Raw genomic sequence first — 23,801 nt, 5'->3', positions numbered from 1 at the left:
CAGTGACAGGAATGTCAGAGCTTCTGCTGTTCCCCGCCAGGTCCCTGACGTCCTTTCCCTTTCTACTCTCTGGTGATGAGATTTGACAATTTGTTTGAATTCTCTGCGGGCTCGTTGAATCTTTCCTGCCTCATCTCCCTTCTCCTGCTAAACCCGCGCAGTGAGCTTTAGATTTTGGTGATTGTATTTTTCGGTTCTAAAAATTCCACTCGGTCCTGCTTTCTGTCTTCTCTTTCTTTGCCGAGACTTTCCATTTCCCGTTCACTTATAGCTGACCCTGGAAGAACACGGGGCCCCTTACGTGAGGATGTTTCCCAGTGACCCGCGCAGTCCAAACCTGTGTCCTTCCAGGGTCATTTCCGCGGCTGGGAATCGGGGTGTGCGAGCCGCCGACTGTAATCACGCACGATTTTCAGTTGTGCGGGAGGTCGGTGCCCCCAACCCCGCATCATTCAAGGGTCACCTGTACCCGGTGGACCTTTGTTGTTGTTTAATAACAGCTGCTTCAGAGTCTGCTCTGGCCTTTCCAGTCTCCGGGTCATGGTGGAGGTGACGTCTGACATCTCGTCCCACGTGGGCTGAGATGTTTCCGGCTCTCCCTATGCTGGGTAGCTTTGTATCCTGGATGTTTTAAATATTGCTGCGAGACTCTGGGCCTTGTTTGAGTTCTGTGGCGCATGTTGACATTTTGGCCTTAGCACATAATTGATTCAGTTGGGCTCAGGCTGCAAGTCCCAAGCAGCGTCTCTGGGTTGTGGTCTTGGTGTCAAAGCTTTTGCGGTGCCACACAGTGCTCTCCAGCTCTGTGCCGTGCGTGCCACTCAGGGGCCTGGGCAGCGGCTGTGCTGTAGTTCATGTCTCGGGGTCTTTGGAAGGCTGCCGAGGGCAGACTCACCCGTACACAGCTTGGAGGTGAGCCCGCCAGTCCATGAGCAGCTTCACTGGCCTGCTTTCCTGAGCACCCCTCTGCCAGCTGCCTGGTGACTTCCGGTTCCCTGGGGCTCCTCTTTGTGGTCTCTGGCCAGGAAGCTGGGACTTTATTTACTCGGCTCTGCCGCTGGCTCCCCGTGACTGCGCCTGCAACCGGAGCCAAGTGACGGAGACCGGACGGTGAGAGGGGACAGTAACGGGGCTTCGTTTCATTCTCTTGGGACTGGAGAGGAAGGGTCCCCAGCTCCCTTAAAGTTTCAGGCCCCCTTTGTCGCTGCTACTGCCAGCAGGATTGCCTGGGGCTGGAGTGTAAGGAATCACCGTGAGTCTTGGAGTCCCCCTTCCTACTGCCCAGCCAGAAAGAGGAGGCTGCCATGGCCCACTCACTGTCCCCACCTACCGCCCATCTCAGTTTTCAGGCTGCCCGAAGGCCAGGCTGGGGAATACCAATTTCCTGCTGTTATGAATTCTGGTCTTTTCCCCAGTTCACCTTCTACTACAGACTTTTCTGAGTCCTCAAATAGCTTTTCTGTGACTCCGTCCGCGGGCCCTAGTTGCTTCCAGCGGGAGCCACAGGGTGCGATGGTGCGCTTTGTCTTGCCCAGAACCAGAACTTGTGTGCTTTTTAAAAAACAGACACGCACGCACACACGCGCACGCATGCACGCGCACGCGCGCACACACACACACACACACACACTTGCTTAAAAATGGATCGAGAGGCGCAGGCCTGGAAAGATACCCGAGCATCGCTCCAGGGCAGTGGGAAGGTGCAGCCGTTCTCGGCGGCGGGCTCCGCGTGGCCCGCAGCCATGCGCGTGCGAATCCAGACACGGGAGACGAGCTGCGGTCTGCGTTTCAAACCCGATTTGAGCAGAGTCTTCTCCTCTGGCCTCAAATCGTTCACGGGAGCTGGCGGACACCCTACACTTACCCGTAGAGATCTAGCCGTCTCTCAAACACGCGCTGACATCTAAGACCTTTCTCGAGTTTCTCTAAAAGCTTGGTCTGCACAGCGCTCTGCACAGCACATCTGCAGGGAGACGAGGTGTGAGACCAGGCGTCCCAAGGGCTTGCCAACAGCTGCCACCATCATCGAAATGGCAGTAACGTTTCTTATTAGTGTTATTAATTACTTACGAGGGACATTATTTCATTGTGCTCTGTGACTATGTTGTACATTATAATTAATACTATTTGTTGAATTAATACCGTTCATATTGATGTTTAGAATGACATTCATCATTATTATTATTATTATTTTGATCATGACGAAATACCAAACTGATGGTGGGTGACCTGGACCGCTCGTCTGGCCCTCTCTGCCCCGGGCCACACTGCAGGTGTGCTGTGCACAGAGGCTGTGATTATTACGCTGTGGACGGTGACCCTTGGCTGGGCGCTGAGGGCGGGGCCGCATCCCAGATCTCATTTATCCATCGCGACAGCCCAGGGGAGGCGGGACTGTCGTCATCCCATTCTAGGGATCACGGTCTCGCTCAAGGCCCCGCAGTCAGCCCCGGAACCGCGTGGCACACAGGGCGTCGTGCTTCTGGGCAGTCCCTGGGGCGGGCCCTCCTCCTCCCCACCCTGAGGCCGCCATCCTCCCTCTGTGAAATGGTGGGGGGGGACGTGAGCCCCGAGGCCCCTCCGGCCCTCCAGTTCTGACCCTCATCGTTTCTGAGCCACAGTTACCTGCCAAGTCAAGAAATATGTCCTTTAATTTGTTTTAAGATTTCTCCCGCGCTTCAAGGGGCATCCAGTACCTTTTTCATCTCTTCCCGGTGGAGACAGGATTTCAAGAGTAGAGGTGAAGCTCCTAATTATGTGCTTTGGTTGTTCAGAAACAAAACAAACCCTCATCCAGAATAAACAGGCTCTCTCGCTTTTAGGGAGAAAAATGACACATATGCATATTCATTTATATGGAAATTATTATTATTTAGTTACACAGGGACTAGAATTGGTAATTTAGAGCACAAACAGGATGCAGGGGATCGTGTTCAGGGAAAAATAATGCAATCATAACCCATCAGGATTCTGCAGTTAATGCTGGGCGTTTTTTTTTTTTCTTTTTTGGCGTAAAGCAATCCCTTTGAAGAATTTCTTTGAAGTGACCGTCAAATGCATTAGAGAGAGCGAAATTAGTGCTTTATATTGGACCAACCAAAAGCGGGAGGGCCCCACCTGTTGGGGACCCAGCGGCCTTTCCTAGGGACCGCCAGGTCCTTGAAGCCCGGGAGAGCTGGTTCTCAGACCACGTCTCGCGGGCAAAGGGAAGCTAGGAAATCAGGCAGCGAGTCCAGGAAACTCGGGAGAGGCTCGACGCCACGGACGCCCTGACTTCCCGTCTGCTCTCCGATGTTTGCATTTCTGAGGACCTTCCCCTCCCTCGGCCCCGCCTCCCCGCGGCCGCCCTCTGTTCTTCCCAGTCCCGTGTTCGCATCGCCGCCGGAGCAACCACTTAAAAACGAGCGAATTTCTTCCATGACTGCAGTACATTCTCGCAGGTCAGAATTCAAAAAGTGCCCAGGTCCCCCTTGGACGCCTGTCCCCCAACTACCCGGTTCCCGTCCCCCGAGGCTGCTGATGTCAACACTCGCTCGAAAGAACTTCCTTCTGAAGACCATTTTGGACGTAGAGAAGCATTTGTCTTTTTAAAGCAAATGTCGCATCCCCTCCACTGCTCAGAACCTTCGCTGCTTGCCATCCGTCCTGCAGCCAGCCCAGCCCAGCCCAGCCCGCCGCCTCTCCCCTCCGTGCCCGGGACCCCTGCCTTCCCGACCTCCTCCAGCGGAGCCGGCGCCTGCCCCACTCGACGCCTGTGCACACCGTGGTGGCCAGGCTGCAAGGGGTCCCCAGTGCTCCCCCTCCTCCTGGTGTCCACGCCTTGTGTCATCCCCTCCCCTAGAGTGGGGGGGCGGGCAGGACCAGCAGGTTAGGGGGAAGGGGATGAGGCCTCACGCCCCTGAAGACATTGCATTGTCTAAGACTCCACCTTAGCAGACCAGCGAGAGCTTCTCTTTTCTGGCTCGAGAAGTAAGCTGCCATGTCGGAGAAGCCCGCGTGGGCAGCCCATGGGACCGAGGGCAGCCCCCAGCCTCCCTCCGGCCAGCAAGAAGCCAGTGCCCCCAGCCATGTGAGCCCTGCCCGACCTGATGGGACTTACACATAGTTCTCCCTCAGTCAGGCCTCCAGATGGGAACGCAGCTCCGCTGACCCCATGATGGCTGCCCCGTGAGACCCTGGGCAGATGCCCGAGCTAAGTAAGTGGTGCTCAGACTTCTGCTGCATAGAAGCCGAAGTCACAGATGTGTGGTTTGAAGCCACTAAGAGTGTGACTGTTCCTTACGCAGCAGTGAAAGACAGACACGCCAGCTCCTTTCACTCCCTAAGAGACCTGGCCTGCAGCTGGACAGCTGCCCCTCATTCCCCAGTCGCAGGTTCAGGCCCCTTCCTCAGGGAGGCCCCCTGACCTCGGGCAGCCCTAGGCCGGCTGGAGCTTCCTGCTCTTCTTCCCTTTGAAGGCTGGGCTGGGCGGTCGGCAGGGGCCCCTTCCCTGGCGCTCAGCAGGGAGTGCGCACCCCCCTCGACATCCCGCTGCAGGAGCTCTCCTTCCTGCTTCCCGAACTGTGATGCTCAGAGCGCCCCCCCCCACCACCACCCCGAGTAAAAGCCACACTTTGACTAAAACCAGACCCGCTGCGTCTCAGCGTATTCCCTCCACCCAGTGTCCCAAGCAGAAGGCTGCGGAGGACGCCACCCTAGTTCACGTTCAGGTTGCGCGTTCTGAACGTCTCCTCCCGTCCCCAGCACCCGGTCGAGAAGTCTCCCTAACGGCCGCGCCTAAAGCAAAGGGGCGAGAAGCGGAACCTGGCCTCGGGGACGCGGGGTTCGTCAGGTGGAAGGCAGACGACCTCCGCGTCAGTGGGTTCAAACACTAGGACCGCCCCACGGTTCATCGGGCCTGCGACCTTGTGAGAGTGAAGACGGAGAGACGAGACCGAGGCCGGAGCAAAGCCGGGCCGCGGGTGGCGGAGAGCAGCACCGGTCCGTGGGGGCAGAGATGGGACCGCTGGTTAGCGGGCGTCTAGTAGCCCGTGATGTGTGCCAGACGCCGCGTCAGCTCGGATGCGCTTTCTGATCGAATCCTCACAGCTGTCCCGTGCGGCCTCGACAGCTAGGACTGATGGGCACCTCCCGTGCACCAGGGACTGTTCTAGGTCGAGCAGGGGAAAAGCAGGACAGACGAGCACACGGAGGGCTGGTTTCCGGGGGCGGCGGCTGGCGATGCAGGTAGCGTGAGCCTTGCGTTTCTCTGCTGTACGGACCAGCAGCCACGGCGCCGGAAACCCTCGGCCAGCACCCGGGAGGAGGCCTGCGTTTCCCAAAACAGAAGTGCACCTTCCCGGAATCCAGGTGCAGATGGCCAGCTCCACAGTCTCCCTCCTGCAGCTGGAGAAAGGCCGTGTCATCGAAAGTGCTGGACTCTGAGCACGGCCCAAGTCCCTAGAGGCAGGCAGGAGGTCCGAGGCCCGCGGGTGGCAGGGTGGTGTCCCAACCCCCAGCTAACAGCGTGGGGGGGGGCTCCCTCGTTGTATGTACAATGCAGACTCGTACTCTGCGTTCACGGGTCGACTTACTTCTCTTCGATCTCTTTTGCTATCACGGGGACGTTCGGTTATCACGATATGGAGGGAGATGACGTAGTATAATTTAGACCGTGGAACCGAACTTTAAAATTTACTGGGCAGCTTCCTGGAGTCTGTTTTCTTTTCCTTTCTGGCTGCAGATTTGCGGTCCCTGCGCGTGACGTGAGTCTGTTTTATAGTGGGGATGCGGAGCGGGCGGCGGAGCCCGCGGGTCGAGGCTGCTGTTCGCTGTTTGTTTTGTCTCTCCTTGTGGTGTCATGTGCTGGCATTAATCACCCGGCTCTCGTCCGCTGACAGGAGCGACACGGGACTTGCTCGCCATTGTTTTGACACTCACGGGTTTATAGATGTCACTTGCATCCTCCGAGGAGGGCGGTTTATTGATCAACAGCTCTGCTGGGGCCCGGGGCTGTGTGTTCCTCTAGTACAGATGCAGTTAGGATTGCAGGCACCGGAGGGCAGTCTGACCCCCACCGAGACTTGCGGCTGCATCACCGGGAGGCAGGGGCCTCAGGGCCTGGCTCAGTGCAGAGCGGGGTCCAGTGAGTCCACGCTCGTGCGTGTTCCCAGCCCTGCAGTCAAGGCCGTGGCTGGTCAGCTGGCCAGTGGGTGTTAATGGCATGTGTGGCCCCCCGTCTGCGTGCTGAGTTGCAGTGCCCCGTGTGCTCTGTGGGTGGTGGAATCTCGTGATGCGTCTGACCGCCCCCTCACTGCAGTCCGGGAGGAAAATCACATGACCGAAATGCAGGACAGGCTGATGCCTGAGCAGCTGTCGGTGGACTTTGGAGCAGCAGCGGGCCCTGGGGAGGCGCAGCGATGTGGACATGAGACTGGACTCATAGCCACCCTCCCAGTCACCCTTGGCGGGTTGAGTGCCGACTCAGAGACGGGGGCAGAGGCCTGGCCCCTGAGGGCTGGCCCCTTTGGGGACCGAGCAGGGGGCAGCAGCTCCTCACCCCCATTCCTGAGCTCCAGCGTTGTGTGCGTTTTCGCTGAGCTGCCAGCTGTGGAAGCGTGACGTGTGCCAGCAGAAACCGCAAGCTGCCACTGTCTCCCCGGCACCTGCACCTCACGGCCATCGCTGCTCGTCCGAAACACTGTCGAGTGTGGGCACTATCGGCGTTGTTCCTGTTCTGCGATGAGATGGTCACACCGCTGACGAGGGGGACCAGGGGCCCCTCCTGGCTCGATACCATCCGTCAGTAGGGTTTGAAAGGATCGTGGAAACAGGCAGATGACTTGTAGCTATAATCTGTAATGTATTCACAACCCCGATTTTAAATGTAAATAATCTGACGACCTGTAATACTGATTATAAATAAAGAATACAAGAGCCAAGTGCATTTTACTGGAATGCCTTTTGTTTACTGAGACGTGGAATTCACTGGAATTCACTGGTTTCTAGACGGATGCGTTCTCAGTTTCCTTTGCAAAGCTGTTTAGGCTGAATTTTCCCCGGAGCCATGGATGGGGTGTGGTCTCCGGAAGCGGAAGCGGCACCTGAGGGTGAGCTCAGGAAGACAGGAAGGTGGTCCCGCCTCCCCAAGGAACTGAGCTGGAGCTGAGGCTGTTCTGACGGGGAGGGGGAGTGAAGGAGGGAGTGTGTTTTCTCATGGAAGCGATCCGGTCACATCCGGTCACACTGGAGACAGCCATACAGTGGAGAACGTGGCCAAGGTGTGGCCTGCACCCCAAGGGAGGACATGGAGGAGGGTGAGCTGCTCCTGGTGAAGGTGTGGCCCAGAGCGTCCCTCGGCCCAGAGTGTCACCCACCTCTTGGGGGCCTGAACTGACAGCTTAGTAGTCACCCCTTTGTGCATCGGCCTTTTGACGTCTCGCGGGTGTGCACATGCCCTTCCTCTGCAGTCGTCTTTAGGAAAGAGCGGGGGACCGGCGTCTGGGGAGCCTGCTTCCGGTCGGGCACGCTGTCGTCGCTCTGGGCTTTTCCATGACGTTTGCAGGTGACGTTCCCTGCCTGGCTCCGTCGAGCCGCCAGTTGGGGGAAGAGTCGGGTAAGCCAGACCTGGGGGCGGTCAGCTAAGTGAACCAGTGACAGTTCACCCCCTCACCCCCTGCCCGTGCTTTCCACTGGACAAGCCCCAAAGCCAGTGTGGACGCTCTGACCTTCCCAGCGTGGAAGCACCGCGCACAGCGGTGGGTAAACGCCCCGAGGAATCGGGGATGCTATGGGGGCCCGGATGACTGCCGGGGTCCGGGGCCTGCACAACCGTCTTCTCCCCACGTGCCGGACCGGACGCCTACTGGCCGTGGTTCCCTCGGAGGGCCCGGGGCAGGAGCGGATCCGCGGTAGCCGCCTTCTGGCTAGGCTGGCTCCCGGCACAGTCGGTGGAGACGCGCCCACCCAGGGCGCCTTTGGTTGTAAAGCTGGCCTCCGCCGTGCCCGGGGTGCCCGCACCTCCTCCCCGGAGGCTGCCGTTGTACATCCACTCCTTAGCAGCTCTGCTCGCTGAGGTCGGGCTCCTTCCTGCAGGCAGAGGACGAGAGGGCAGCTCCCCCTCCTCAGACTCCGCCATAACCACAACACGGGCTGACGCTGCCCGGCCGCCTCTTTCCGGCCGGGCCCTCCACTCGTCCTGGCGTTCGTCCCTTTGCCATTGTTATTATTGTCCCCACTTGGCAGATAACAAGGACACGGCCCAGAGAGACTGAGGCGACTGGTTGAAAGTCACACAGCTGGCAGTGTCACAGGCTGCTTTCGAAGTCCCCGCTTGCACCCCCGCGATAATCTGACTCCCTAAAGGGCTAGTCTTGTTTCTGAGAGGTGGGTCTGCGCCTCGGACTTGCTCTGAAATGTCGTTCACGGATGCCATCGGGTTAGCTGTGACTTTCACCTTCAAGCAGAGCCCCCGCTGTGCCTGAACCTGGGAACTAGGTGTGAACCGCAAAGCGAGTTCTCTCTGCGGTGGGTCACCTCGGTGTCCTCCCGAGCTCGAAGCTGGGGTGGCACCGGTCTATCTGGGGACAGAACAGTGTGGTCTTCCAACTGTGTCTTCCTCCGCGGAGTGGCTTCAGGAGCCACCGCAGACATTCGATGTGAATTTGACTTGGAAATACCTTTTAGCGTGCTGCCTGGGAATTCTTTAAAAGCCTCTTGAACTCTCACACCTGTGCATTACCCAATTTCATCACCCTGGAGCTCACTGGCTTTAGCCTGCAGACCCAGGAGTATAGATTTTCCTGGATCCGCACGTTTGTATAAAAACGTCACACGTGTCACTGATTAGCAAGGGCAGAACTCGACGCTGTCTGTCGTTTAGAAAAATCACTCGTGTGCATTTCAGCCTTGTCTGAGCAGGCGCATCGTTGGTCTGTGCACAGAAAAGGCCAGGCAAGCGCAGGGCCCGCCTCGGTGGGCGGCAGAGCCGGCGTCTAGGAGCCGGTTCCGGGGTGACGGTCCCACCGCATTCTCACTCGAGCGAGGCCAGGAGGGCCAGCAGGTGTGGCGTATTGTTCCAGATTAAACTTTGAAATAAAAATTCGTGCGGCTCATCTTTCGGATGAGTTGCGTGTGGAGGGCCCCCCGAGAGGGCGGGGCTGGCCAAGATGGTCACGCTTTGGAATAAACCAAAGAACCGGCGCTAGGGCAACTTGACGTCGCCTTCTCAGTGTTCGTCAGTATACGGTCGGCCCTTGAACTGCACGGTTTCGACAGCACGGGTCCACTTCTACGAGGATTTTTTATAATGAATACACAGCCTTCCATACCCGTGGGTTTCGCATCCGTGGAGTCAACCAACTGCGGATCGAAAACAGTGCTTTCGGTCTGTGGCTGGGAACCGTGGACTGCGTGCGCTGTCCCACGCCATTCTACAGAAGGGACTGGAGCGCCGGCGGGTCCGGGGTCGGGGGGTCCTGGGACCGGCCCCTGCAGGCACAGGGGACGACCAGCCGCAGCCCGCGTCCTTGCCCATTGCCTCCGGAGCGCACCGGTGTCCCAAACTCCGTCTTTTAAGATGCATTTCTTTTCTGGCTGGTAAAATCTCTCCCTTCCGCCCCATTCTGTATGTTGGGAAACCGCGTAATATTTCATTAGGACAAAAGGGGGTGGTGGCGGGTCCACATGCACCTCGTGATGCTCCCCCCAGTTCTGACTCTGAGCCGAGTGAGTCTGATTTATGGAATTCAAGCCCTTGGCCTCAGACGGCCTCCTTGGGACTGTGAGGAACCGGCTTTCGGCTCTGGGACGCCTCTGGAGGAGGCTTCGTGGTTTGGAGCCAGGAGCTGGATCCGGCGTCCTGTGGGAAGACCCGGGCAGCGCCCCGCCCTGGTCCTTGGAGGAGGGGAGGGAGAGGAGGGACAACGTGTCAGGAAGGCAGAGGCCCTGGGGGCCAGAGTCCGGCCGGGGAAACCGCTGACTGCGCTTTAAATCAGCCAGGCAGGCTGGACGGGCCATGTTCGCGGGGAGCCGCACTCTGCCGGGCCTCGCCAAGTTCCCGGGGCCGGCTGGCTGCTTTTCTTCCCTTTTTTCTCATCTGTGACATCTGCTCGGAGCTTGTCCCTCCTGTGATACGTACCCCTCGCAGCTGTGCAGACCTCCGGCTCCGCGCTGGTGCGCGGGGCGCCCTGAGCATACGGCCTTTTTGATGTGTGATAAAACAGAGCCCAGCCACGGGGGTATGGCGAGCGGCGGCACCGGAATAGCAATTAACCTGCTCGGAACAAAGCTGCAGCTTCAGAGCGGAGCAGACGTTTCGCCGGAGTGTCAGCAAGATGGATAATGTATTCTAATTAGGGATTGACTGATACCTCCGCACCGGCCACTCCTGGAAGTCTGACCCTCCTCACGGCGACCCTCACGGGGGCGAGGGCCCGTCGGGGGCAGGGGCTGGATGCTACTTACTGATTTATGACTTCGTGCTTTGCCAGACACTGCAGCCATGAACTTGCCCTCAGCCAGAATCGCTGTTTCCCCTGCAAGTGCAGTCCGTTTGCAGCTGGGCAGGTGCACAGAGCCGCTGTCAACGCAGGAGCTTCGGGAGAGACCCCGAGCGCCAAGCCTGAGGCTCCCATTTGGAGGACACCCCAAGACCCACACTTCCTGGTGCAGAGGCCTGGGTCTCTGTGCCCCTGCTTTCCAGGTGGACGTGGTGGGCCTAGTCGGGCCAGCACGGTGATGAAGGGGCTCCATGGCTGCCTCCTCCATAGAGTGTGGGGCTGCCCTCAGTGGTCTCTCGGGAACCTGGGTGATCGGACCATCCCTCCGAGTTGCGAAGAGCGGAGTGGAGAGCTGGTGGCCTGGAAGTCACTGCAGAGCTACTCCCCGGCCACACACCTTCTTTAAATTTCGCATTCGCACCAGTGAGGCCGGGCTAATTAGGGAAGCGCGCCTCATTGGCCGCGCTTGCTGGGTAATTGGAAGGCCCACTTCCTCCAGTGAGAAGTCAGTGGGCGCTGTTCCCCGAATAGTTCTCAGAGCTTCCGGCCACATCCTGACACCAGCTGCAGGCTCACGGGCGAGGGGATAATGACTGCTTGGCAGTGTGGATTAAAAGCCGGGTCTTGCTCAGTGCCGAGCGAGGCCTGGTTCCAGCCTTCCTCCATGATCAAAAGGCGACTCGACACACCAGCACCAGCCTTGTCCGAGAAGAAGCAATCGCTGGGCGCCCAGCCCCCTCCCCTGCAACCAGGGAAGACGAGGGGTCTGAGCATCTCTGAGTTCAGAGGAGCACGGGCGCGGGGCCCCCGGGCGGCACGTCCCTGGCTCCTGGGCGGCACTCACCTCCACAGACGCTCCTTTTAAGAGCCGCAGCCCAGCGCCTGGCTGGGCTATAACAAGGACTTGAGGGAGCAAAAGGCTGTTAAATTTCCTTTTTCTTGCTCTTCTGCTCGTTAGTTTAGAACCAGGGGTTCCGTAGCTGCGCGTTTTCCTGCATCATTTAAGAACTTAATGAAAGTGGGGCCCGATTTTTCCGACACTCTTTACTCTGTAAATTTGTTTAGCTCTATTTTTTTTTTTTTTTTTAGCTGTCAGTTGAGGCTGTCGGAACCTAAATATTTTAATGTTGAAGAAATACAGGCTCTTATTTTGTTTGTTTTTTTGAGAGAGACATTTCTTGTCCTCACCCACAGGGTGTTTGTAAATCAGATGTTATGGGTTATGAGTGACCTTGAGTCTGAGTTCACCCCTATCGGTCCATCCTCTGACCTTAAAGCAGCCAAGTTGCCATAATGACCAAGGGGGAGGGGTCTGCGGCGAGGGGGTGTCCCCTTCCAAGAGCCAGTGTCAAAACCTCGGCCTCCACCAGATACTCCCTCTCTGCAGCAGGAGGCCTGAAGGGGTGTGTGGCTTTCTTGCACAATTTCAAAGCTCACGGTACTTAATTTATCCAGATATCAGGTTGAAAGCATTAAACGGTGTGTAACTTGACTCACGAGACTTGAAAGGACTTTAGAAATTGTTTCGTATACACATTGCTGAGGGACATAAAAAATAAGCAAATGAGAAGATAAGGCGTTGACTTGATATTGTAAAAATGTCCAAGTTTCATAAATTAATCTATATATTTAATGTTATTCCAAAAATCCTAATAGGATTTCTATTTCGGAACTTGACAAAACGTTTTTGCAGCCTACCCGGAAGACCAATTTAAAAAATAAAGACAAAGAAGGGAGCCCGTCCCACTAGATGTAACAATAAATTACAAAATAACAGTGATTACAATGGGCCAAGGATGATCTAAGAGTCTACAGGCAGAAAGAGGCCAGAGCCAACAGCAGATCAGCATTTAGACTGTGATTAAAGGTGCTATTCAGAGGGGAATGCAGAAGCTGTTTCCTAGGTGAGGTCGGGATAGTCAGCGAGCCTCAAGGAAACAAATTAGGTCACAGCCTCACATCATTTTCAGAATAAAATGTGGCTCCATTAAATATTTAAACGTAAAGATCAAAACCTTAAGCGAACACGATTTGAGTGCAGGTGAATATTGATCAGCTTTTGCAGTGGGAAAGGCTCTTTTGCACATCCACGCGACGCCAGAATCCAAGAGGAAAATGCTGATTGATTTGGTCGAAAAACAGGTGTTTTGAACACCTGTGTTCAAAACAGCACCATATATAAAATTAAAAGGCAAAGACAGACTGCAGAAGATATCGGCAGCATTGTCTGCCTCAAAGGGTCTGTGGTAGTGTCTGCCAAAATGGGTTAACGTTTTTAATATGTAAAGAGTTCTTGTAAATAAATAAAAGGATGAGACCCCGAGGGGATAGTGAAGGGATGGCATGAATAGACGTTTTGAAAAAGAAAAAAATTCAAATAGCCAATAAACATATGGAAAAGAAAGCTCAAATCTCATTAACGATCAAAGAAATGTAAATTACAGCAGCAATGCGCTAATCTGTTTTAACGGACAGATTTTTCCCCAAGGTAATGCCTGATGTTGACGGAGATGCAGAAACAAAACGGGTTGGGTTGGTGAAGCAGCCGGGCAGTTTTGCAGTGATGTGGCAAATTGTAGCGATGTGGCAAATTATAGCAAAAGTCTAAAAGAAGGTATCAGCTTTCAGAAGTTTGTCTTGAGGATGGATATTCTGTGTGTGTTGAGATGTACGTATAGCATGTTTTTTAAAATAATAGTGAAAAACTGGAGTGAAACTAAATAAGAAACAATATGGGGTTTGTTAACATTTGGCAGGCCAATTCACACAGTGCCAGGCAGCTGTGAAAATTTCCAGGAGAGGAGCAGACATGAGACAAATGTTCATGAAATGTTTTTGCTATAGGAAAAAAACAGACTGTACGAAATATTGTGTATGGTATATTCCTTTTTTCTCCAGGAAAAGAGATGTCTGCATGCAAAGCCTGGAAGATCACCAACATGTTAATGGTGGCTAGTTTGGGTCGGTGGTGTCATGAGCGACATGCATCAGTATTTCGACTTGCTTCATTATTTAAACTTTTCAGTGTTTTCCGCATGGTGTACAAAGATCGTGTATTACTTTCACAATCAGACTCAAAGAGTTAAAAAACAAGTCTTCTAAGCCAGTTCCCAAGCTGTCCCCAGAAGGGGCTGAGGCCTGAGGGATGTCAGCCCTGTAACAAGTTCACCCCAGAACAGACACTTGAACTCAGATCTCTTACTGCTGAGTCAGGGCTTGTTCTTGAGAACAGCGGGGTTTTGTTTTGACCTTGGCGGTTCCTTGTCCGAGGAGCTCCATACCTGAGAAACTGCCTTTAGGAAATAAACAACTCCATCTGTGGGAAGTGCCCTGTGCACGGTGATGTTCATCCCTGCGTGATTCACGATGGTGAAAACTATTAGCGACTGATGCGTTAAGTCATGGGGCGTGGTTAAGCGGCCATAGCTCGCTCGCTTGGTGAGGCATTGTTTAGCCATTAAAATGCTGGCAATGAAGAGTTGTGCCAATGTGAAAACGTGCTGTGGTGGCTGCAACGTCTGATGGAAAAAATCGGGACAGAAAATGCATATGTGATGATCGTGATCATAAACGTAAAATTTGGAAGAGAATAGGATAATTTGAGACTAGTTGTTAGGTTGGGGGATGGGGCTATCGAAAACATTTCTTTTGTCTTAAAAGTTCTAGTTCTTCTATAAAGCTATTATATTCTTTTATTAATTCCAAAAAATCTCAAGAAATAGATATAGCTGAACACCTTTCCAAACTCTCTGCGTAGGGCTGGATCCTGGATGGCATCCCTGAAACTCGGGAGCAGGTTCTGATGATCCAGGCCCTCGGGATCACCCCCAGACACGTCAGTGAGTACCCCCCGTGGGGCCCTCCCTGCAGAGCCACAGTCTCCGGGCCGGAGGAAGCGCCCTGCTCTGTGTCCAGCTCCCCACTGCCCACGCTCAGCCCAGGCAACCCCCAGGGGAAACGGAGGACAGTGCAGTTGAATTTTTCAGAGCTAAATGCGCTTGGGCCTCATTCTTAGAAAAGTGGGGTTTTGTTTTGACCCAGGGGGTTCCTTGTTCCAGGAATCCCACATGAGAGGAACTGTCTTTAGGAAATAATCTAAAATGTGGAAAAAGCATCTTGCACAAAGATGTTCCCCATGGAGTTGTTTATGACGGCGAAAATCGCTGGCGCTGGAAATGGTCAAGGGTGCGCTGTCCTTGGTGCTGAGCTTGTGTTTCCGGGCTGAGAAGGCCTCAGGGATGGCAGGTGGCGGTGGTTTTAATGTCATCATACAGCGAGAGACCCGTCCACGTCCACGGGATCCAAATGTCCGGGACGAATGCCCAGCGTGCCTGCTTTTCCTTCTCTCCTTCCTGCCCAGTCGTGCTCAGTGCTCCAGACACCGTCTTGATCGAGAGAAACCTGGGGAAGAGAGTCGACCCTCACACTGGAGGTACGGCCACCTCCCCGCCACCCCCACCCCACGGCGTCTCTGAGACCCCTAACAAGAGCCCCACTCGCCCCGCGCTGAGCACCTGCCCTCTGCCCTCCGGCTTCGGCGGCAGGCAGACACGGGCTTCGGGGCCGGCTCCGCCGCTCTCCAGCTGTGGGGCGTGGGTCAGGATGCCCAGCGTGGCTGAGACTCCGTGTTCTCATCTGTACATGGGATGACAACACTGAGACCCACCTGACCGTGGTGCGACCGCTGTGCGGATGCAGCGGGAGCCTCGGGTGGGTGCCCGTCGGCGTCCTGGCACGGTTGCCCTGAGCACCGCCACCATCTGGGTGTCGTCAGCAGCGCTGTAAGAGCAGGTCCAGAGCCAGGCCGCGGACCGCACCGCCCGGGCGGGTCAATGCCCCTGGCTGTCAGGCTCGGGCCCCAAGGACCACTCGCCCCCGGCCAGATGGGCGGCCCGTGGGTGGGTGACTCCAACCGTGTCTCTCTGTCCCTGCAGAAATTTATCACACCACCTTTGATTGGCCCCCCGAATTTGAAATCCAGAACCGACTGATAGTGCCAGAAGGCATCTCGGAGCAGGAGACGGCGCAGAAGCTGATGGCGTATCACAGGAACATAGTCAGTGTCCTCCCCTCGTACCCCAAAATCCTGAAGGTCATCAGTGCCGACCAGCCGTGCGTGGACGTCTTCTACCAGGGTAAGTGCAGCGCCCTTCGACCTTTCCCCTGGTGCTACTTGATGCAGCAGTGGCCAGTGCCCCGGATGTGCTCGGGACCCCGGGGGTCAAGTCATAGACGGCCCGGGTTTCCTGTGGGGCACCTGGGAGCGCCCCTCTGGCAGACCCTGGGCTGACGTCCTGCGCTCCGTGTGGTTGGCAGATTCGACAATGAGGGGTGTGGGGACAGGAGACTCGAAGGACAGCATGGGAGGGACATGGCAGCAAGAAGTTTTGCCCCAAGGGTGACGGAGAAGGAAGAGAAAATTTATGAACACTAAAAATACAGCAACAAAATCCCACCGCCACTGCAAAACCCCAGAACTACAACATAACCGAAGTGTCGTGAGTCCATTTAAAAACCGACTGAAGTGGGCAGGTGTGTGTGGGGGATGTTGAGTCTCGAGACTTTGGAGCCAGGTGACCTGTGTTCAAACCTGAGCCCCACGCACCCCGCTGTGCCGTCTTCGGCAAACTCTCTTAACCTTCGGGGCCTCGATTTTGCCATCCCTAAAATAGGAGCAAAAATCGTGGCTCCCCACAGGCCCGAGTGAGGGCGACACGGGATTCTGCACATCACCTGCCCACAGCCGCGTGCCCTGTGCCTGGTGCCGAGAATTGGCTCAATACACAGCAGACATTATTGCTCTTGTCATGATTTGTCATCCTGCCCCAAAGGCCAGGGAAAGTTACAGTAATTCTACCCCAAAGCAGCTGAATTAGAATATTTTTAAAGTCCAGACGCTGTCTCGTTGCCTCCGAGGCTGGTTATCTCCTTCGTGCAATGCCAGGTAAATGACGCAGTAAAAACACCACCAGACGTTTAAGTCACTTGGCAGTTTACCTGGGCTTTTCCTTGTACATTCTCTTAAATCTCTTCAAGAGAAGCTTTGTTTGCTGGGGAGGCGGTTCTGGGCCCCCGGGCTGGCCCCACCTCCCCGTGCACCTGTGTGAGCGGCTTTGCTCTACCCAGAGCCTGGCGATGGCACAGAAACTGCTCAGGTGTCACGGGAACTCTGTCAGGGGCCCTGTGTCTAGAAACTGATGCTTTGAAAACTGCCAGGCTTATGGGTGGCTTATGATTTCCCAGCGATTCTGCCTCTCAGAAGGATCTTTAGCAGCAAACACTGCGCTCTGAAGAGAAATAACCGCAACATTTCTCTTATGCCACGAGTCTGGATCTACACATTAATTACTTCCAAGTTACTTAATTAAATTTAAAAGTTCATATGATCGTTCATAAAGAATTCATGCCCGGAATTGTAAATAAAAACGTGAGTGTCTGAATATATTAATTATTATTAATTAATAATGCAGAGAGATAAATTGAAAATTGGAATGCAAAATTCTCTCTGTTGTTTTTTTTTTAATCTCTCTGCAGTGCATCCAGCAACCACATATTTTTAAAAAGAATAATTAGATGCCGAGACTGTCTGGGGGATCATTACTTCTAATTAACTTTGTTATTTACTGTAAATTAAGCGTCGTTTGTAAGCAGGCCGCTTTGCCTGTAGTATTTGTGTGCTTCCGATATGCCGACTATGGCGATTGAGAATAAAGAGGGCCTTGCTCGAATCGCTTCCTCCAGGTGTGCCACCGGCGGAAATGTCACCTGTGGTGGCAGGTGGGGAGAGTTGCCCAGCCCTGCCGACTCTCTGTAAACGGGGGCGAGAGTGACACAGCCCTCGTGGGACTGTGGGCTGAGCCAATCAGATAATGCCTGAAGCGTGTTTAGTTACCAATGACTGCACGCTTTCGGTGATGGCCATGGTCACGCGCTCGAGGACCGCCTGTCACTTCTGCCTCTAGCTCTAAAAAAGAGGGCACTTGTGGTGTCTCTCCTGACCCTGCCATGAAAAAGCCCTACAAAGATTTGAGGGTCGAAATCGATTTTGCCCCCCACAGGGGACATTTGTCAACGTCTAGGGACATTTGAGGTTGCCGTGCCTGGGAGGGTGCCTCTGGCATCTTGTGGGTAGAGGCCAGAGATGCCGCTCAAACACTACAATGCACAGAACAGGCCCCACGACAAGGAGCCGTCTGGCCCTAAATGTCGAGAGTGCGAAAGTGGCCAATCCTGCCACACCTGTCACTAGTTTCAGGGTGGCCGGGCTCCTGACGGCCATGTGTTGGCTCGGCCCTTGTCCAGGGTGGAACCTGCCTGAAGGCAGAAGGTGTCACAGGGCCACCCATGACTGGCCTTGGCTGCTGGATGGTCTGGGTCCCTGGCAGGAGAGGGGGCTAGAGAGGGAGACCCAGATGTGGGCAGCTGGGGAACGGGCACGGCCTCGGCCTCAGCGGCAGGCAGCTCCCCTTGTCAGGTGCCTAGTGGCGGCCTTTTAACGGCCTCCTCAGCCTGCTCTCACCCCCCCACCCCCCACTCCGTGCTCGGGTCGGAGGTGACCTGGTCTGATGTTCAGTAGCTTTTGGCAGCCAGTGCCCCCACTGTGCGGCCACCGCAGTGCTGTGACGCCCCGCCCCGTGGACCCACCTCTGTTCGTCACGTGCCAGGGCACAGCACGGGCCTGGCCCTTTCCCGCGACCTGTCTGCTGGCCGCCTCCTTGCAGACTCACAGCAAAGTCGGTGTCACCAGCGTGCAGCTGCGGATTATTCTCCGTCAGTTCCCGAGTCCTTTAGAAGTCCCCGCAAGCTGGGCCCCCCGCGTGGCCTGATGTGGGTATCAAAGCCTGTCCCTGCCACTAGGAGGCTGGTCTGGTCCCCAGCTTCAGGTTAGAGGCTCGGCCTCCATTCAGATGGGAACTATGCCCGCCCAGTGGTGTGTCCTGTGTCCCTGGACCTGCCCTCAATACACCTCCCCCCAACCAGGAGAGGAGCACGGATGCCCACACTGCTCTAGAGGAGTCTGGGGCGGTGCCCCGGGCGGCTTCCGTCCACCTCGCCGCCCCTCCGCCTGGGCGCCAGGCCTGAGGCGTACCCGCTCAGCAGCCGCAGGGAGCGGCAAGGGTCTCCGTGCAGCCGTGAAGGAGAGTTAGGGTCCCGCGGGAGGCGGATGGGCAGAGGTGCTGCGTGCTGCTCCCCTTCTCTGGGGCGCGGTTTATCACCCTCTCATCCTCTCTCTCCAGCTCTGACCTACGCCCAGACTAACCATCGATCCAACGCCCCGTTCACCCTGAGGGTGCTGCTCCTCGGGCCCAAGGGCAGCGGGAAGCGTCTGCAGGCTGCCCTCCTGGCCCAGAAATACGGCCTCGTCAGCGGTGAGTGCCCGCAGCTGCCCTGCTTCCAGAACCTTCCCCTGCCGCCTGCCCTCCCAAGCACTCCTGCTTGATGGGGGCGGTGAGAACGAGACCAGTATCGCTTCTCTTTCTTGCTCTCTGCTCTGAACAATTTCCAGTTAGCCCATCTTCGCAGAGATGAGGTCTTTTTCCTCCTGAAGAATATTGCCATAGAAGCATCGCCAGTGAAAACAAGTCCGCAGCCCAAAGAGCAGAACAGTTTCTTGGCGTCATGTTTGTACCCGTTGGAGAGGTGGCTCCCTGGGCTCTGCACCAGAGCGGCTTCCACCCAGCCCCCGCCGTGTCCTGAGGCCGCAGCTCCTGCAGAAGGCCACCTGCTGCTTGTTCATTTTCTCCCCATCCCAGGTCAGCGTGTTTGCAGGCAGACAGTGTCTGAACTAGGTGTTTACAGGCAGACAGTGTCTGAACCAGAGGAAGATTTCTTGCTTGGCACAGTTGCAATAAATATTTTACCAGGAGGAGAGAAAATATTGAAATCAGTTCTCCAGGTCTTTCCCAGGGCGGTCTGAGTGGTCTCAGATGCCAGCCTGTCTGCAGGAAGGTTAAGGGCTGGGAGGGGGGACGGAGCTGGGGCAGGCACAGCACGCTGGAGGGAGTTAAAGGGCCCCCCATGCTCCGTAAGCCTAAATAACCTCTACTTTGTTTACTAAGCAACCACAAGATCTGTACCCCACATGCATAAATATGCATATATGTTCTCCCAAGTTGTACATGCACACCATGCAAATACATGTACACACACACACACACAAATATATGTATACCGTCCCAGAAGGATCAAGCTTTGAATAAAAATGTTTTTCAATTAGGCCCCCTACAACGTACGATTCCAAAGCCACTGAGACTAGCCAGGAATCAGTGACAAAAATCATACCCATGAGAAGAAGACGGAGAACTGAGCAGTTATTTTGATTAGCTTAGAAAATTCCTAATAGTAACAATATTAGTATTTTACTAAAAATACTAAATAGTAGTATTCTGATTCGGTTAGCATAAAAAAAAATAGTCTGGACATTTTAAGATAAAAAATATTTTTGCTTGCCTTGACGCTTTTTTTTTTTTTTACGTATTCTTCAGATAATTTCTGCTCTTTTGATTTTCCCGCTTAAGGGCATTTTACATTTCCAGCTTTGGTGTAAGACAAAAAAAAAATAGTCTGGACATTTTAAGATAAAAAATATTTTTGCTTGCCTTGACGCTTTTTTTTTTTTTTAGGCATTATTTTTTAAGCATTATTTTTTTTAAGCATTATTCGGATAATTTCTGCTCTTTTGATTTTCCCGCGTAAGGGCATTGTACATTTCCAGCTTTGGTGTAAGACGATTTCTTCGTTAAGAAGGAGCAGCTGTCTGCTCGTAGCTCCGCCCACACGTGTCACATGTGGACCTTAAGTCCGTGCGCTTCCTGTCAGGTGAAGGGACAGGAAGAGTTACCGTGAGGACAAGCTCCAAGGCACGGGAAGGGTCGGCAAGTTAGCAGCAGCACCTCAATACGGGGCACGGCTTTATCGAGACTGTCGTCGCTGTGTCATATTTTATGTGGACGCTCTCCTCCGAGAATAGCAATTTTTTTAATTTAAATTGTTTCAACACACCAATCATGAAGAAATGAAATTACCAGACTAGATCTTTCCAAAAATGAGTATAGAAAAGCTCGTCGTGGTTTTTGCTTTGTAGCCATAGGCATTTGGGGGCTCTCTGCAATCATTGAGCGTTTGGAGACTAACTCCGAAAGTTCTCGTTTCTCAAAGGTGTTCTTGATAAATACAAGACATCGTGAGATTTCAGTAAACCGATTTAGGGGCCCTACCATCGACAGAGGCAAGCACTGCGTTGTCCCCTGAGTGTCTGCAGAGGCCCATCTGCACCCAGAGCTCCGGGAACTGCTGCCTCCACAGCCAGGGTCCTCACATGCCCTGGCTGGGTTGTCACCTCCACTCCAAGGACCTCTCCGTCCTGGGAAAACGTCTCCCAGCGAATGAACAAACAACCCAACGTTCACTCCAATAAGGTTTATTGAAAGACTCCCGTTTATGCTTGGCGGGAATATAAACGGGCACAACTCTTTGACAGGAAGGACGCTATCGATTAAAATGCTAACTGCAAATCCTTTGGCCCACTGATTTCACTCCTAGGATTTTATGCTACAAAACATTCACTCATTTATGCAGTAAGAGATGTGAAGGGTGCATAGAGACAAATAAAGGCAACCCTAAACTCTGTTCGTGAGGGGGTCAGTTAAGTAAGTTACTTACAGTAGACGCGCACCATGGAGTACTTGGCAGCTGTAGGAAAGAAACTCTGGAGTGACTTCATGTCTGTGATGTATTGTGAAATGGGGCGGGGCGGGGCAGAAAGCAAGTCACTCAGCAGTGTTCAGGGCCCGATTTCGTTTTTTGTTCAAAACAGTATGTTAGTATGTGGTTCAAAACATCTGAAGGAACATCCATGCGCCAAGCTGGTTATCTCTGTAGAGTGGTATGTTATACAATTCTGATTTTTTTTGTTTTTTGCAATGAGCATGAATTTTCTAATTAGAAACAGCTGTGGAAAATTTTATTAAAATATTAATATTCCTCAGTGAGTGCCTGCTGTATGCAGTGCACTATATTGGGTACACAGAGAGGGCAAATGTAAAAAAAGAGAGAGAGAGAGAGAGAGAGAGGAACTTAAGGGCCCAGGCTTGGGATGGGGAATGGGGGGTGGGGGTGGGGGATGGGCAAAGAGCGGGGGGCTGATCCCAGCCCAGTTCCACGTGTGACTGATGTAAGAACGAACCTTTAAGGGAGTGAGACTGTTGCTGCGTCTTCTTTACAGAACGTTGTAGAGTGTGCCGGTCGCAGGCGGGTTTTAAACCATACTCTGCTGATGCATACGCTCAACGTTACTCATTTTCCTCTAGAAACGTCTTTAGCTGTATCTCACAAAGGGTTAACGTGCGCTGGTTTACCATGCGGTTCAAAATATCTCGTAAGCTCCCTCGTGGTTTCTTGCCTCACTCAAATATTATTTAGAGATGCGTTGCTTGGTTTCCAAATATTTGAGAATTTTCCAGATTTTTTTTGTTGTTGTTACGGATTTCTTATAATTCTGTTGTGGTCAGAGAACATACCCTATATGATTTCGATCCTTTGAAATTTATCGATACTTTTTATGGCCCAGCATACGGACTACGTTGGTGACTTCCGTGTGCACTTGAAAAGAATACGTATTCTGGCATCGTTTACAGTGTTGTAAAATGTTAGTTAGGATATGATGTTTGATAGTGTCCTTAATGATTTCTATTTATTATTTCATTTACTGAGAGAGCTGCGTTAAAATCTCCAACTCTGATCGTGGATTTGCCTGTTTCTCTGCCGGTCTTTCTTCCATGTAGTTTGAAGCTATGTTGTTAAGTGCATATACACTAAGGATTGTTACGTCTTCTTGATGAACTGATCCTTTTATTGTTGAGAAATGTTCCTCTGCCTCTCTAGTAATACTTATTTTCTTGAAGTCTACTTTAATATTAATATAGTCACTTTCTTATGATCAGTGTCTGTATGGTGTGTCTTTTAAACTTTTAAACTATCCGTGTCTTATATTTTAAGTACATGTCTTATAGACAACATGTAGCTGGGTCTTGCTTTTTCAAAAATCCAGTCTGACATTTTCTGCCTTTTAATCGAAGCATTTAGTCCGTGTCCATTTAAAGTAATTTTTTATACGCTGATTTCAAGTCTGCCGCCTGTGTTTTTGGTCTTCCTCTCGTGTTATCTGTTCTTTGTTCCTCCTTTCCCTCCAAATTGTGGATTCGCCAGATATTTTTAGTGATCCGTTTTGTTCCTCCATTGCCTCCTTTAGCTTCGTCTCTGCCTTATCTTGTCAGCGGTTGTTCTGGGGATTAAACATGCAGCCTTTACTCGAATTAATGTTCCAGCTCTCCACGTAGAACACGCGGTCCGTGCAGCAGTGCGTTCCCGTTCTTCTTGCTCCCGTCCATTGTGCTGTCGTTGTCACACATGTCACCTCTACACATGTTATAAACTCCACAGTACATTACAGTCATTTCTGCTGTAAGTAGTCTTTCTTTTAAGTCAAGAAACGTGGGGGAGAAAGGCTTTTATATACAACCACATATCAACACGCTTCATTCCTTTGTGTGGATCCAGGTTCCCATCTATCATTTTCTTTCAGCCTAAAGAACTTCCTTTAACATTTCTTGTAGTGCAAGTCTGCTGGTGACAAATTCCCTGAGCTTTCATCTGTCTGCAGATGTCTCTATTTCCCCCTCATTCTTGAAGGGTGTTTTTGCCGCCTATAGAAATCTCCGTGACAGGTTTTTTTTTTTTTCTCTCGTCTCCCTTTAAAGGTGTCATTCCATTGCCTTATGGCTTGCATTGCTGCTGATGAGAACTCAGAGCTAATTTTCATCATCGTTTCCCTATAGATAAAGCAGCTTCTCCCCATTCTGGCGGCTTTGAATATTTTCTCTTTATCTTTAGTTTTCAGAGACTTAACTATGATGTATTAAGGTGTGGTTTACCTTGTGTTTATTCTTCTTGGGTCTCAGAGATTCTTGGATCTATGGATCGCTATTTTTCATCAAATTTTGGAATTCTCCTGCCATTATTTTCTCTCTCTCTTCTTTCTGGAACTCCCGTCACACGCGTGTTAGGTGCTCGATGTCGCCCTCCAGTTCCCTGAGATCCTGTCCCGGTTTCCGGCCCCTCCCCCACCTCTCTCTTTCTTTCATTCCGGATACTTTCTGTGGCCATTTTCCTTTCTTCAAAGTCACAGATTGCAGCCCATCCAGTGATGTTTTCCATTTAGGGTACTGTCGATATTCCAGTTATAGAGTTTCCTTCTGGTGCTTTTTTTATACTTTCCATTTCTCTGAGATTCTTCCATCTGTTCACTCATTTTGACTATCTTTC

At 53.1% G+C, this 23,801-nt stretch overlaps 1 protein-coding gene across 5 annotated transcripts in view; it reads left to right on the top strand.

Annotated features, from left to right (window-relative positions):
* The window catches only part of AK8 (adenylate kinase 8), a 94,693-nt gene that overhangs the window by 13,574 nt on the left and 57,318 nt on the right, over positions 1-23,801 (top strand). For 4 of the 5 annotated variants that reach the window (XM_015594318.2, XM_015594316.2, XM_025051176.1 and 1 more), the window contains 4 exons: positions 14,236-14,317; positions 14,839-14,910; positions 15,413-15,613; positions 18,716-18,847. In XM_015594318.2, coding sequence (XP_015449804.1) covers positions 14,236-14,317; positions 14,839-14,910; positions 15,413-15,613; positions 18,716-18,847 — 487 coding nt within the window. The remainder of the gene's footprint in view (positions 1-14,235; positions 14,318-14,838; positions 14,911-15,412; positions 15,614-18,715; positions 18,848-23,801) is intronic. The other variant, XM_015594319.2, reaches the window with a different exon arrangement.

This window comes from Pteropus alecto, unplaced genomic scaffold (assembly GCF_000325575.1).
Source record: "Pteropus alecto unplaced genomic scaffold, ASM32557v1 scaffold67, whole genome shotgun sequence".
NCBI lineage: Eukaryota > Metazoa > Chordata > Mammalia > Chiroptera > Pteropodidae > Pteropus > Pteropus alecto.
The sequence above is the reverse complement of the archived record's forward strand: the minus strand, read 5'-3'. Positions and strand labels throughout refer to the sequence as shown.